Source organism: Rattus norvegicus, chromosome 9 (assembly GCF_021556685.1).
Source record: "Rattus norvegicus strain SHRSP/BbbUtx chromosome 9, alternate assembly SHRSP_T2T, whole genome shotgun sequence".
Lineage (NCBI taxonomy): Eukaryota > Metazoa > Chordata > Mammalia > Rodentia > Muridae > Rattus > Rattus norvegicus.
Window position 1 is genome coordinate 106875747 of NC_141542.1, and position 15069 is coordinate 106890815.

Genomic DNA, 15069 nt, shown 5'->3' on the forward strand with positions numbered 1-15069 from the left:
GAGAGGTAGACATGAAGAGTTTAGTTATGGTTCCTTGTGCTTGTGCCTTAGAGTCTAAAAATGTCCATGAAGCAAGTGAAGACTGGTTTGATGCGACAGAGAGGCTGACTGGAACTGACTTCTCAGTAACTCAAGAAAACATAACAGAATCTGAGGACTGGGATCCAAAGAATCCATTAGGTTTGTTCTTAAGACTACTTATTTTGTCTATGTTCTTTTGGGAGGTGGGCTATAGAAGTATTTTGTCCCTCTTTGTACCTATTTTAATTCCTAAAAAGCAAGAACATTGGCCAGTTGGGGGGAGATTGTTGAAGAACAGGTAGCGATTAAGTTCTCACCTCTTCAGACACAGTGCTCAGCCCACGGACCGAGCAGTTTTATTGGACTGGAGAAAGGAGAGGAGATGGATGGGTAGGAGGTGCTTCTGAGTCTTAGGCACTACTGTTTTGCTCCTGTAGCTCTTGACCGCAGTGTCAGCATCTAAAGTGTGAAGAAAGAGCTTTGCTGTTCTCTCTCCAGGACACACACATTACAATCCAGATGGATAAACAGATTAGTAAATTAATGAAGAAGGCAAGGTATGGATAGTGATGAGGGACTGTGCCTGGATCCAACACTATCTCTTTTTTTTTTTTTTCGGAGCTGAGGACCGAACCCAGGGCCTTGCACTCACTAGGCAAGCGCTCTACCGCTGAGCTAAATCCCCAACCCCCCAATACTATCTCTTAATAGAGGAGTGACTGAAACGACCACAGACCTTTGTTCAGTATCCTCTAAGAGAACAGTCATAGCCCTTTCAGTTTTCACAGCCATTTCAAGAGGCTACTTTTACTACTGAGGAAAACTGGAGGTCAAGGTCTTCCATTATTACATAAGAATTATAAAAGGTAGAAACTAAGAAGTCTTTAGACAAGTATGTGTGCACTTTCTGTGTCCTGAGCGAGGGCTTGCAGGGACTCTGCACTCACATCCAGTCTTCCCACAGTGCAGACCAGGAAAATAGAGCATATGAATTTTGCATACTTCTGTCAAATAGGAGGAAACTAAATCCTAGCTTAATGATACCTAAAATCAAGTTATTTGCTCCCCCATATTCTCGTTCTGTATCCTGTAATAACAGGGTCCGTACCTGCCATTGTTCATGGCCACTACAGAGGTTTCCTGGTATGCTGTCTCAGCGAGTAGTGTGCTTAGAGAGTCTGCAGACCAGACTCAGCCGGTGTGACACTGGGTACCAGGAACCTGTGGGATCCCTGTTCTAAGCACTCGGAGGCAGAGAGAAATGATGCTTTGGGTTACATTGCATGTGGTGAGCTTCAACTTCCAAGAGACTGGATACAGAGTAACCCAACCTCTTCATTTCAGGATGACACGAATAAGACAGAAATCTTAAAAAGACTCTTGACTCCAATCTATGGTGCTTGCTTTTTCTTTTCGGGATTTTGTTTTCATTTTAAAAAGAGGTTACAGTGTGTAGTCCAGACTAGCCTTGAACTTATGGTCCTCATGCCAGTTTTCTCAGTGCTGAGATTACAGGTGTGTACCAACATGATTAGTTTAATGCTGATATCTTCTAACTTCATGATTTTTAATTTATTTATTTCGTGTGTGTGTGTGCCATAGCATGCTTATGGAGGTCAGAGGACAGCTCGACAGTCCATCTTCTCTTTCACTATTTGAGTCCTAGAGATTGGACTCAAGTTGGCAGCAAGTGCATTTACCCGCCATCAAGACTAATAATGACTGGAGTTTAATTCCCACCATCTCTCTGGTAGACGGAGAGGGGCGCCTCCTACGGGTTGTTGGTTGGCTTCAGCACATACGGTCCATGCATATTCAACACACACACGCGCGCGCGCGCACACACACACACAGAAATCAGTAAGTTTTGTAACTGGGAACAAAATGAAATATGTAATATTGTTTGCCATTTTTCTTTAAAATATAGATGTCACTGTGGGCATTTCTGTGATTTTTTTTTCTATAATCAGAATTGAAGACTATTGAACGGCTTCGAAGAGGTAAAGGCTTTTTGATACATGTTGGTGGTCTTTGCCCTTCTGTATCTGAGGTAAGCCCAGAATTTCTTTGGAAGGCTTTACTTTCAAATTTATAAATTATTGTGATTTTTTTCAACCTTTCACAACTTTTATTTTTCTTCTTTTAGGCTGATTTAAGGTCTCATTTCCAGAAATACCAAGTTTCTGAAATTTCGATTTATGATTCTAATACTAATTACAGGTAATGTTGCCCAGGTTCAGTCGGTATGCATTGCTGTGTATCTGCTGTGCAACAGACATAGGAACAGAGGCCGCTCCACCTCGTGGGGTTGGGGGGGGGTGTTCACAGACGAAACAGATAGCGGTGGGACCTACCTAGACTTCTTACCAAATCTTTCTGTCCAGTGGATCTCTCTTCTGAGATCTGGTTATGCCATGCTGTCCAGACTGCTGATCTGTTTTCAGAATCCTGGGTCCTGAGATTACAGCACGCAGTGTCACACACACATTGTGTCCATGGAGTATAGGAGGGTTAACTGATCTTTGTATATTTATCTGACTATGCCTTGGCATTTCATAGCAGAGTACATTAAGGAGAAGATGTACTCTAGAAATGGGACTGGCTCAACCCCAGTTCCTTCAGTAACTAGAATTAGTCGGAATGCATTCTTTGACCCCTTAGTCTTAGCTTCTCTGTAAAATGAGGGTAAGGAAAATAACCATCATTTTCACACTAGCAGTAGAGACAGAGTTGCCTCAGGAGTACCACTTCATCAGTTCTGAAGTTACTTTTGCATTTTGTTCTTCTGTTTTATAGTTCAGGTAGTTGGTTGCCTGTCTATGGTGCCAGAGAGAGAGAGAGAGAGAAAGAGAGAGAGAGAGAGAGAGAGAGAGAGAGAGAGAGTTGCTACTTTAATATTTATAAATTATTCAGAATCCAGTTACAGTGATAAGTACTATGCTGTTCTGTCCTAAAAATGACAGCTATTCGTTTCAGAGGTCAAGGCATTAATTAAAAGGGAATTGCTTATGGTTAGGGTTTTAAATTTGTAAAAATAGGCACTAATTTTTGTAATTGTAGTCACATAGATTATAGATGACACATTGATACGATGTTAATGTATTTTTCTCAGGTTGACTGCCATAGGAATGTTATCCTTCATTTTTTTTAATATCTTCCTAAACCCTTCAAAAAATTGTGATGCTTTTCTTCTTCTTAAAAATATTTATTCTGTGTACAAATTTAGAAAATGCACTTAAGTACAAAAATATAAGGATATTTTAAGTTTGTATCCATAGACACATCCTTTGAATAATCTTGTTTAAGATCTGATGTACTTACTTTTATTAACACTATTTAGAGGTATTGGCTTAACAGGGATTGGTCTGGCCAAGTTTTTTTAATTATATAATAAAATTCTGATTAGATTATCTTAACTTTTGTCTACATATTTTCTTACTACTGACTATAAATGTGTTTTCATATATTCTGCTAATATTTTCAAATTTTGTCTTTAACATTGAAGCCTTTGAGCCTCCTAGGGTTTATATTTGTGCAGAAAAATTAATTTTAATTTTTAGAATGTATAGACACTCGGCCCTAGGCCTCAGAACTCTGTGTGTGTTTGCAATTTAAAACATTACATTTTAAAGTAATAACTCATAATTATTACAGGTTAGCCTATTTCTCCTTTGATTTGTTCTGTATTCTGTTATCCTGAATAAACACTTACTTGTTGGTGCACATCTTTAATACCAGCCTTTGAGATGCAGGGTCATGTGAAACGCTAAGTTCAAGGCCAGCCTGGTCTACCTAGCAAGCTCAAAGAACTGAAGAAACCCTGTCTCAAAAAAATCAGAACCAACAACAAACAATGTCTACTTATCCCAAGCAAGGTTAAGAACCTTTTGAAGAGCAGCTAACTGTTGAGGTGAAAGCCGTCTTAGGAGAAGAGTAAGCTGAAGTTGTTCATTAACAAAGGCCCTTGGTCTTCTGCTCTCGTGTTTTAGATATGCATCTCTTGCCTGTGCAAAAAACAGTAATGCAAAGATGGCCGTGAAGGAGATGAATGGAGTGGAAATCAATGGGAAATCCGTGAACGTGCGGCTTGTGAAAATCCCGGGAGAATACATACCACCGCTTTTGTCCACAGCCGGAAACAACATTAGTATGAATCACTTGGAGAGAAATAGCAGCAAAGATGCCACCTCTGCCGCTTCCACTTGTCGGCTGCCCATAGCTAGATCAGGGCAGCTGGAGTCTGAGCAAGACAGTGAGTTTCTTCCCTTGGTCCAGGTTAGTGTTCCTCATGTGTGTGCCGCACTATGCTAGAGATGATGTTGTAACGAGCAGTCCTTGTGCTGGCATAACAGGTCAGTAAGGCTGTTCTTGCTGGGTTTACTGCCGTCTTCCACAGCCTGTCTCATTACTCTTGAAAAGTGCCTCTCTAGAAGTCATTCATCCATCAGTACATGTATATACATGTATATATACATGTATGTACATGTATATATAGTATATATGTGTATATACATGCATGTATATATACACAGGTACATACATACATACATACATACATACATACATACATACATACATACATACATATGTTTCTTTTTTGTTGTGTGTTTGAGACATGGTTTTCTTGTGTAACCTTGGCTGCCCTGGAACTCACTTTGTAGATCAGGCTGGCCTCAAATCAGCCTGCCTCTACCTACCAAGTGCTGGGAGTAAGGGTGTGCACCACCACCATCACCCTACTGGATGGGTGGGTGGGTGGGTGGATACAGACAGACAGACAGGTATTTTTACAGTAGCCTTACCTCATTCTTCTCAGAACTATAAAACATAGTTATTTCATTTCATAGCCCTCTTCTTCACCCCACTGCAGTTTTAAATACTTGATGGTATGTGACAGTTTTGCTCAACAAAATGTCTGCTATCCACTGGGCATTCCGTTATTCTTTTACATGCACTAAAATTCACTCTTGGTGTTCATGACTTGACACAGGCACTTAAGCAGGTACCTACCACTAATGTCAAAGAACAGTACCCACATTTCCAAACCACTTGTATGATGCTTGCATGTGTGTCCACAGTCCTCCATCCAGCACTCCTGATCCTGTCATCTGATGCCTGCTAGACGCTGTGGCTGACTGGGTTTGATTTAGACCCTTCTCTGCTAGTGGGCAAGCCCAGCCCTTCCTATCCCCAGGACTTCATTTGCATTCCTTTGAACTTAACTCTCATTTGTCCTGTGTTTTCATCACCAAGCTTCTCAGTGACATAGCTTATATTCATTGTCTTCATTGGTTGTCCTATGATCTGACTTCATTCTCCAAAATGACACTTTAACTGTTGTATCTGTTGTCAACACGGTACTGCTGCTGGTCTTATCTGTTGCCCTTGAGCACCTGACAGTGGCAGTCCTTCAAAACCCTCCCTTCTCTTCACTTCACTTCCTGTTGAGGGCTGTTTAGGGGCCACAATAGGAAAGGAGGAGACAATATATGGGGAGCTGAGCTGGCTGGCTGTGAACCGCAGTCCTCCCACTACAGTACACATGCACTTAGCTGCTGCGGCTGGCAGCCCCCCGTCCCCGTCTCTTCATGTGGTTTTCTGTGCTCATTTTTTCATTCCTACACCTCCCATGACTCTAACTGTAGCACTTTCAGCTGGTTCTGTGATTATTTGACTGAATTTGTTTACTCTTATGTTCTAGTTCCATAGGTAGGAAACTGACTTGACCTGGCCTGCGAGCCCAGTGCCCATTAGTCTGAGAGAACTCTCTGGTCCTGTCAGCTGTGGGCATTGTGCTTGGTAGAGGGCAGTGTCTACACTGCTGTGTGCTGCAGGCTCTGGGTGCAGGTGGGGATAAAGAAGCTCCTGTTAGCATCTTTGATATACCCTACTGTTCAGTTCTCTCAAGAACTTCCTTAGATTCTTCTCTGGCTCATATTTTCAACATTTATCTCATTTGTTTAGGGTGTCAGGGAAAATTGTAACCAGGTCAAATCTGGTCAGTCATTACCTGAGACACCTTTTCAGTTCATACCTCCACATACATTGAACCTTCGTAGCTTCACCAAGATCATGAAGAGGTTGGCTGAACTGCACCCAGAGATCAGCAGGTACTGACTAAAGTTGGATTTAATTATATACTTGTATATAAAAATGTGCTGTTCAGAACTTCTGACACATGACTGTTTTAGAAGCAGAATTGCTTATCTGTGTTTCTCTTGGATAGAGACCACATTATAGAGGCCCTTCAGGAAGTGAGGATAAATCACAAAGGTTTTCTGAATGGTTTGTCCATCAATACCATTGTAAAAATGACTTCATCTTTTCTGAGAAACGCTGCTTCCCGTTTGAAATAAGTGAAGCAGTACAGAGGTAACGTAATCATATGCTTTTATACTTAAATATTAAAGATTTTAGTTTCTTATATTAAACAGTTGATCTGAGGTTGAAATGGTAATACAACAATAAAATACTCCATTTTAAAACAAGTCTGCCACATTAACTGTTAATTTAAAACCATTATCTATAAGAGGGAAGGTTTGCTTCAGCCTCTGTTTTCTGTGGGTGTAGTCCATCATGGTGAGATGACATGGCAGAAAGGCTCCATGGTGGCAGGTGTGTGTAGATGAGTTCCTTACATGACAGCCAGACCATGAGGCAGAGAAGTAAACACTAAGACCCAGCCTGCAGCCCTGAAAGGCCTATCCCGCCTTTAGCCAGCATCGAGGAGTTAGAGACCCTTCTAGACAGCACTGCTCCCAGGCACATGGGGTCTCGTGAACTCAATAAGGATACTTTCAAGTGAGTGCAAGCTGCACAGTAAAGCACAGACTGGAAGATCCTGGTGGGCTGTGCCCCTCTCCATGCTCAGTGCCTCACAGTGGTGCACACCAGCATCTGCTCCCTCAGACCCTGCTCAGAAGTGTAGCACTGCCCTCGTGATGGCCACTGATAGTGACAGCTGCTGGCCTGCTTCTGCTACTGACGCAGTAACACAGTTGGTGAGAGGATTCATCAATGAATAGATTCTAACCGAATGCATGTGCTGGGCAGTAGTGGTGCCACGCCTTTTATCCCAGACCTCAAAAGGCAGAGGCAGGTGAATCTCTGAGTTTGAGGCCAGACTGCTCTACAGAGTGGGTTCAAGGTTGGCCAGGACTACACAGAGAAGCCCTGTCTTGGAAAAAGGGGAGCCATATAATGTACCGAGTGAGTTAGGAAGTAATCAGTGTGGTGATAATGCTGCTGGCTAAGGTTTCTGGACTGTGGCGTTGTCATAGTCATGCTGTTGTTTGTCTCTTGTTCTTGATCCTGTAGAAAATCTTTGGAAAGTAGCAGTGCCCTTCATCAGAGAAACTTCTGCAGCAATTAGGAAAAGGCCGTGGTAATACAGACAGACAGCGTATTCTATTTGATCGTCCTCCTTTCAAACCTGACGACAACAGATAACTATGTAGTATTAAAGTCTGCATGTATGCTTTATTATGTTTATAAACTTTATTTCAAAATTATTACTCAAGACTCAAGCTGTGTATTTTGAACCAGAAAAAAATGTGGTCATGTCCATTTATAAATTATCATTAATAAGTCCGTTTAAAAGATACTGCCTAGAAAAAGTTTATTTCTACTGTTTCAAAGTTCATTACACATGTAAAAATTATGTGAACTTTTTACACAATTCATATGTGAAAATAGAATTTCTATAGAGCTTCCATTTGTACTTTAAGCTTTTCAGATTCAGATTGGAGCACAGGGTTCAGTGCACACAGAGCAGAGCTGAGCCTCCTGTGATGTTAGTGGTGTCTGACAGCAGTAAGGTGTGCAGCTCTGTCTTCCCAGGTGCGCTCTGGCAAGGAACTGAACCGTAAGTGGTCACCATGTTCTGGCCTGAGTCTAACTACGTTCTGCTGTGCTAGAGTATAAATTGAATATGCTGCTCTGTCTCCAGCAATATAGAATGTGAGGGCATCACCCTGTTCCCTTTGCAGTAGTAACTAACACACTGGCCAAAGTGCATTTGTACGATAATAGCCTTAACATTCCGTACTCTGCAGATGTTAAATTGTTTCCAGTGCTCCATAGGTGCTGCTTGATGAAAACTTACCTATTACACATTTGTATTTGATGACCTGTGTGTTTAATAAAGGTGGTTAGCTCCTCTCTGACTCCAGTGCTCTCTGTAAGTGGGCGTCCCAGGTTAAGCCACCTACTAGTCTATATGTATATTAAAATGATAACTGCTGGCTAACTGCCAAGAGCTAGATTCCTCAGTGTGTGTATACCTAAACTCAAAAGTAATTGGTTTGGTCTATATATCAAATTAGTAAAATTATAAAATCCTGGGGGTTTTCCTACATATAAAATCATTTAACATTTCATTGAAAGGCTACATTGACAATTGGCCCTGAATAGCCTTGTGATACAAACTAGACATTATCTTTAATATGTTTGGAGAAATTTGCAAACCTGTAATCATTAGTTTCTCAATAACCAAATGTCTGACATAGTATATATGCCTTTTCATATAGACAAAATTACTGAATTTCATTTGGGAAAAATATAGAAGGCCATTTTAAATAATGCTCAGGAGTTCTGAGTTAGCAAATCCCTTTCAATATCTAAATGTAAAGATCTGGCAACTTCTGTGTTCTGGAGGCCTGTGAGTGACACCCAGTAACTGAGTCTCTTCCCAGGTTAGACTAGACCCTCACGGGCCGGGGAGACAGTTGTTGTTCAGTGGGGAAGAGCACTTGCAGCTATTCTAGGGGACCTGGGTTTGGTTCCCAGCACCAACATGGGGTTCACAATCATCCCTGACTCCAGCTCCATGGTATCTACAACCCCTTCTGGCCTCTGCAGGCAATATGCATACATGTGGTACACATACATACATGTAAGCAAAACATGTGAAGTAAAATGAGAACATATGGTAAATTTTTAAATAAAGTCATTAATTTTTTAAAATTTTCAAATAATTCTTTATAAATCTTTTGGAATCTCAAGTGAAAAATTAATTTTTACTTATGTTCTAAAGTCTATAATACATAATTATACTTGTTGAATTTTTAAAAAGACTGACCAAGAAGAAAAGAAAAACTGAACAGATGTTTCCAAATAGCATCAAAAGGAAAGTTTCACATAATTCAGTATATTGCAATGTTGTTCAAATTAGCTTTTTTTGATACCATAGTATCAGAATAACAACAACAAAAAAAAAACCTAGTAATTTCAGCTAACAAAGTTTCCTGACTGTCGTCAAAAGGGACTAAAACTATGTATTGACTGTGCCTGGAACTGGCCTTGATTCTGGCCATAGGAGATAGAGCATGGATAGGATGTAGTTATATTAGAAAGACCTTCCCAGCCAGTATTTTTTAAGTACTGCATTTTCACAGTCGGCCATTGCTGCTCATTATCAAATAGAAGCCAGGTCCAGAATAAAGTTAGAGCTTGTGGGGCAGGGGAGTTCAGTGGTAGGATGCTTGCCTAGCATGAGTACCACCTTGGTTCCTAGCCCCAGAATTGTTTTATGCTTCAGGGAATGATAGAAGTCCACTGTGCAGGCAGGAGATGTCCTACCATCATTCCCAGCAGGGTGTATCCTTGGTGTGAATGCAAGGAAGGCTGCTGATAAATTGGCCCAGCAATGAAGAGGTTGGCCTGGGTGCCTCAGTCCTTTCATTTGGGTTTTTAAAATAGCAGATGAGACAGGAGAAAGACTGCAAGGGCTAGCCTTGCGCATACTACCTTTACAGCCAGAAAGACTAGGAGTTGGGGATTGCAGTCACCTCCAGCAGCTGGAGAGGCCCGAGAACACGATCTTCTGGAGCACCAGAAGGAAGCCCTGTCAGCTCCTTGGTTTTTAGCCTAGTGATTGGCACCAGGCTTCTCAAGTCCACAAGTGTAGCACACTTGGATTGCTTAGACCACCAGTTTATGGTGACCGTCCATCCATAGACTGTAGAAAGCAGCAAGCGTCTTTCCCTGGTGCTATGATGAAATACTCTGAAGAACCAGATGAGGGATGAAGGGCCCTTTCCAGTTTCCAGTTGGACAGTCCACCTGTAGTTCCCTAAGCAGAACACCCATCAAAGCAGCAGCCAGGCCATCCTTCCCACCCCAGCCTAGAGACACAGTGACACCTGTCCCCCTACTCCCACCCCCAGGAGCTGTCAAAAATTGCAGTTCCTATCAAAAATGGTGGCTCCTGTCAAAATGACAGCACCACGACATCTCATTAGCCTGTAGCCCTCACAGGAGTTGCCCACAGTGGCATAGAGTTTGTTCCCCAACCCCCAGCAGGAGCTGCCCCTCAAGAGCTGTGCACAGTGGTGACACCTTTCCTGCCTCAGCCTATAGCCTTGGTTAAACAGCACTGCAGGAGCGGTCCACAGTGGCAGCCCTCTCCTCCAGTCTCTGAGCATTCCCACAGAGATGGCAAAAGCCAGCTGCAGCCAGACAGGACTTCCCACCCTAACCCATGGGCCCAATGCAGGGAAAAGGGTGAAAAAAAAGCCATAAATCACTGAACAGGAAAACCCACCAATCCCTGAGCTTCCCAAGCTCTGGACTTGAAATCTCACCAATTCTTAACCCAGAAAAGCTCTTACCCCTCAGAAATCCTGTATAAGCCCTGCCCCTTGTCCAAGTCCCTCCTGGGAGCAGAGGGCAGCCATCCCTGGATTCACCCCTCCACACCCTCCAAAAACTCTCACTGAGATTTCCTGCCTAGATTTTAACTACATTTCTTCTAGTCAGAAGAAAACAAGAACCCATGAAGAGAAGAAAAGCAGCCAGGCTGAGGCTTTGGAGCACCTCAGCTAAGCTGGGGATACCCTCCCCTAGGAGCTACAATGCCTCTGCAGAGGAGGCTTCCTCTCAGAGCTATGTGGTTCCCGAACCATGTCTTAGGATGGCCTTCCCTTGGGGCACTGTCCCACCTCAGAGCTGTAAGGTTCCTGAGCTCCTGCGTCTCAGGCTGCCCTTCCACTGGGACACATTCTCCCCTGTGTGGTTTCTGGGCTTCCCAGGATGTCCTTCCAACTGAGCAGAAACTGTCATGGGGAGAAGTCCAGGCAGCAGGAGCTTGAAGCAGCAGGTCGTATGACCTCTGCCGTCAGGGGAGAGCTGTGGACACTCACGCCCTGTAGCTTACTCTCTGTTTCACACAGTCCTGCATGTTGGCCCAGGGAGCTCCACACACACACAAGTCATACAGGTCTTTTCCTTTCACCAACTCGGTATATCATTCCCTCACATTTGCTTAAGGGCCACCTTCCAGGTGATCTCAGATCCTGTCCTCACAGTTGGCACTAACCATCAAAATGAGAGTTCTGTGTGTCTGCCTCCATTTTGAGTCTTGGGGGAAGTTACATGAAAGCTGTCTTGAGTAACATAAATTCCTCTCAGGCTGCTAATAGATATAACATGGGGACAGATCATATTTCCTTATTTATGTGAGGATTTGACTATTAGAAATGACTTTGGTTTATCCTCCTTGGGGTTTGTCTTTAGTCATGTGCTGTATAAGATTGCAAGCTCCGAGCACGGGTCTGGTTTTCCACTTCAACTGTGGTCATCCCTGAGGAGAGGGGGGCCAGAATGTGAGAAGCCTGTTGTACAGGGCACAGCTGAAGAAGCACAGCATAGTGAGCCACGAGCTCTTTCTAAGATGCTTGTAACACTAGCGTGGGTCAGATTTGAAGGATTCCCTACTCCCAGGAGAAGTGTTCTCTGAGAACCACTGTGAGGGGCTGAAAAGACGGCTCAGTAGTTAGGGGCACTGGCTGCCCTGGCAGAGGACCTACCTGGGTTTGATTTTCAGCATCCACATGGTAGGTCACAACCATCTGTAGTCAATTCCAGAGGAATCTCACACCCTTTCCTGGCTTGAACAGGCACCAGGCATGCAATGTTGCACAGACACGTAAGCAGTCAAACCACCTCTACACATAAAGTAAGGAAAATGAAAAAAAGAATACAAGGCAGAGTGTAAACGCTCAGTAGATAACGTTCTCAGCAGTCTTTTAGAAGAACCATGCTTTAAAGTAAACTTACATCACCACAGTTGGAGAATTAAAACGGAAGAAATTAGCTTCGTTGCACATAAACAGCCTCATTTGGTGGTGTTTTCTCCTTGGCCTGCCTTGTTCCACTATGAAGTCCTTCAGACACATTACATTTGGTTATTTTTCCTTTAATTTTATTTTTGTACGTATGGGTGTGGCGTTTTGTTCTTAGTGTAGATTTGTGCACCGCTTGTGGTCATGGTACCGGCGGAGGCCAGAAGAAGGGACTGGAGTGACAGCTGGTTGTGACCTGCCACCTGGGTGCCGGGATCAATGAAGAGTCCCCTGCTAGAGTAGCCAGTGCTCTCCGATACTGCCTGTCTCTCAGCTGCTCCTCTGCTCTCTTTAGCCCGACCTGCCTGTGGTGGTTCTTCCGTACTTTCTTGAGGTCCATGATCTCGACATTCCTTAGATGTTCTGTAGAAGGTCATTTATCTGGTTATGCACTGGTGACTCCACTCAGAAGCCTGTCTCCTCAGCCCAGCACATCTGGGTTGTGTGCCCTATCTCCACAGATGTCATTCTTCCTGTTCAACTGAGAGGACTGCAGTCAGAAGCTGTTGTCTTTCTTCTGTAGCGCCTTACAGAGAATCTAACATTTCTGTTCACAGGGTCCAGCACCCACTGCTACATTTTGCTGGCTCCACAACTTGTTCGCCATGGAGAGTGGCTCACTGGTGTACTCGTGGGACACTCGCTGCTCGGATGTCTGAGAACTGGGTGTCTGCTGAACCACGCACCCTGTGTTTGTATCGGGTATGCTTCGCATGTCTGTTCTTTCTGTAAACTTGGCTCATAGTTGCCATTCATCTGTCCAGTCCTCATCAGTGACACAAGACCGTTGCAGCCTCCAAACCATTGTCTTGGGAAAAACACACTATCAGGCACACAGTATTTGAAAACACTTTCATTGCTAGCCTTTCAAAACATAGAAGAGTTTCTAAACTGGCACAGATTAGTGTCTCCTGTTCCCTAGTATGATTACGCATTAATATATTTATCATATTGTCAAGCATTTGTTTGGTCTGTTTGAGGGTTTGTTTTTGTTTGTAGAAAACAGGGTAGCCTGGAACTTACTATGTAAAACAGGCTGGCCTCGAAAGACCCACCTGCTTCTACCTCTTGTGCTCTTGGATTAAAGGTTCATGCTGCCACATACCCGTTTTTGTTTGTTTCTTCTGGGGGTTTTGTTTGTTGTTTTGTTTTTCAAGACAGATTTTCTCTGTGTAGCTTTGGCTGTCCTGGTACTCCCTATGTAGACCAGGTTGCCCTCAAACTCACAGAGACACATCTGCCTCTGCCTCCCAATCACTGGAGTTAAAGGTGTGCCCCTGGGGTGTGATTAATCTTGGGCGCCTGGCCCTTTAGAGAATCCCCAGTTGCTTGTAAACCGGCCCTTTAAGAATTCTTAGCTGTTTGAGCTACTTGACCCTATGACCTTCAGTGTTGGTTGCCTCTTGGATTTCTGGGAACAGGACAGGATATAAACAGCCAGCTGAGGCTGAAGGGAAGGGAATAGCAGAGAGAGAAGAGAAGGCAGTTGGTAGAGACGACATGGTTAGGAGACAGCTGAGGCAGGAGACCCTGAGCTGAGCAGATAGGCTGTAACAGTTGTTACAGCTTGGAGCTGCTAATATTGGGGACACTGGGAGAAGGGACTGTTTAAGGAGATTGATGGGGAACTGAGGGAGGAACACACAATTGGGAGAAATGTTTGAAGGGACCAGGCTGGAAACTGGAAGGAGGTCCGACAGGGAGTTAATAACACCTGTTACTATTGGTAGGAAAAGGAAACATTAAAAGAAAAATTTGGGGCTGGAGAGATGGCTCAATGGTTAAGAGCACTGACTGTTCTTCCAGAGGTTCCTGAATTCAAGTCCCAGAAACCACATGGTGGCTCACAACCATCTGTAACAGGATCCCATGCCCTCTTCTGGTGTGTTTGAAGATAGCTTCAGTGTACTCATATAAATAAAGATAAATAAAATCTTAAAAACCCACTTTTAAAAAAAAGAAAAAATTTAAATAAATAAAACAGCATACATTTTACATTCGACACCACTGCCCAGACCACATATGCATTTGTAATAGTGTGTGTGTGTATGTGTGTGTGTAGGATCTCTTCCTTCCCATGTGTGAAACATCACTTCCCTGTTTGTGATAGGTCTAGGTAGAGCAGACTTTTCTCATATTCAGCTCCATGGTTGTGTTTGTCTTCATTTTTAGGTCACTGAGATGTTAACTCTGGCTATATTTCCATATCTCCCATATGCCAGCCGATTGCCTCCTGTCTCCCAGCTCATCTCAGTCGGTCCTTGTTCTCTGCCAAGCTTTTACCTGCTGTAGGGTGGGCTGGACCGTGAACAGCCAGGGCTTGCGATTGCTTCCTTTCACCGGGTTCCTTTGCAGCTCTTGAGCTGTCCCCAGTGGTGCTGAGGACATCATCTTCTGTCCAATGGACAGTCCACTCCTGGAGGGATTTTTGTGTGCTTTTCCCTTGGGTGCATTTGAGGGAGTAAAGGTCTAAGCTCCTCGAAAGCTGGAGTATTTCAGTTTTAGCAAGAGCTCCCTTGAGGGACTTGGCAAACTGACGCTTAAAGCTGAGTGTTCCCAAGGTGCCTTCTGTCGGTCCTTATCTAACAGCTGTGCTTCTGAACTGCTGGCCCACAGTGACAGTGGCCAGTCTGGCCTCCTGCTGTCCAGTGGAGACTGGCAAACTAAAGAGGATTGATGCTGTCGCAGCTGAGCGTGAAGGTGCTCCCTGCTGGTAAGGTTACCGCTGTGACTGGTGTTAGACAATTGCACCTTACTACACTCTCCTAATCGGCCTTTTATCTGGGTTTGAAGCCTGTGGGTGTCTTTCACTCTCTTCCTCCGGGACTACAGTGGGATAGCTTAGGCCCCTCAAAGTGGGGTCTTTATAGTTCTGTGTGGCTGTGGTGGTTACATGGAGCTGTATGCTGCACGGTCTCACTTCTTG

General features: G+C 43.7%; 1 protein-coding gene and 1 long non-coding RNA gene across 5 annotated transcripts in view; one reads left to right on the forward strand and one right to left on the reverse strand.

Annotated features, from left to right (window-relative positions):
- The window catches only part of Rbm44 (RNA binding motif protein 44), a 25602-nt gene extending 17422 nt beyond the window's left edge, over positions 1-8180 (forward strand). The window contains exons 8-14 of one of the 2 annotated variants that reach the window (XR_015628862.1): positions 52-180; positions 1992-2071; positions 2168-2241; positions 4011-4296; positions 5986-6131; positions 6248-6393; positions 7339-7535. Coding sequence is in view for 1 of the 2 variants with exons in the window: in NM_001419673.1 (NP_001406602.1) it covers positions 52-180; positions 1992-2071; positions 2168-2241; positions 4011-4296; positions 5986-6131; positions 6248-6377 (845 nt within the window). In the remaining variant the exon portion in view is untranslated. Of the gene's footprint in view, positions 1-51; positions 181-1991; positions 2072-2167; positions 2242-4010; positions 4297-5985; positions 6132-6247; positions 6394-7338 lie in introns of both variants that reach the window. The other variant, NM_001419673.1, reaches the window with a different exon arrangement.
- Positions 1-14148, reverse strand: part of LOC148003845 (uncharacterized) — a 27882-nt gene extending 13734 nt beyond the window's left edge. The window contains exons 1-4 of one of the 3 annotated variants that reach the window (XR_015629748.1): positions 12079-14148; positions 11829-11966; positions 2376-2476; positions 339-480 (exon numbers count right to left, since the gene is read on the reverse strand). This is a non-coding gene — a long non-coding RNA (uncharacterized LOC148003845). Of the gene's footprint in view, positions 1-338; positions 481-2375; positions 2477-7481; positions 10094-11828; positions 11967-12078 lie in introns of those variants that run through there. The other 2 variants (XR_015629747.1, XR_015629749.1) reach the window with 2 other exon arrangements.
- Between the last annotated feature and the right edge of the window lie 921 nt (positions 14149-15069).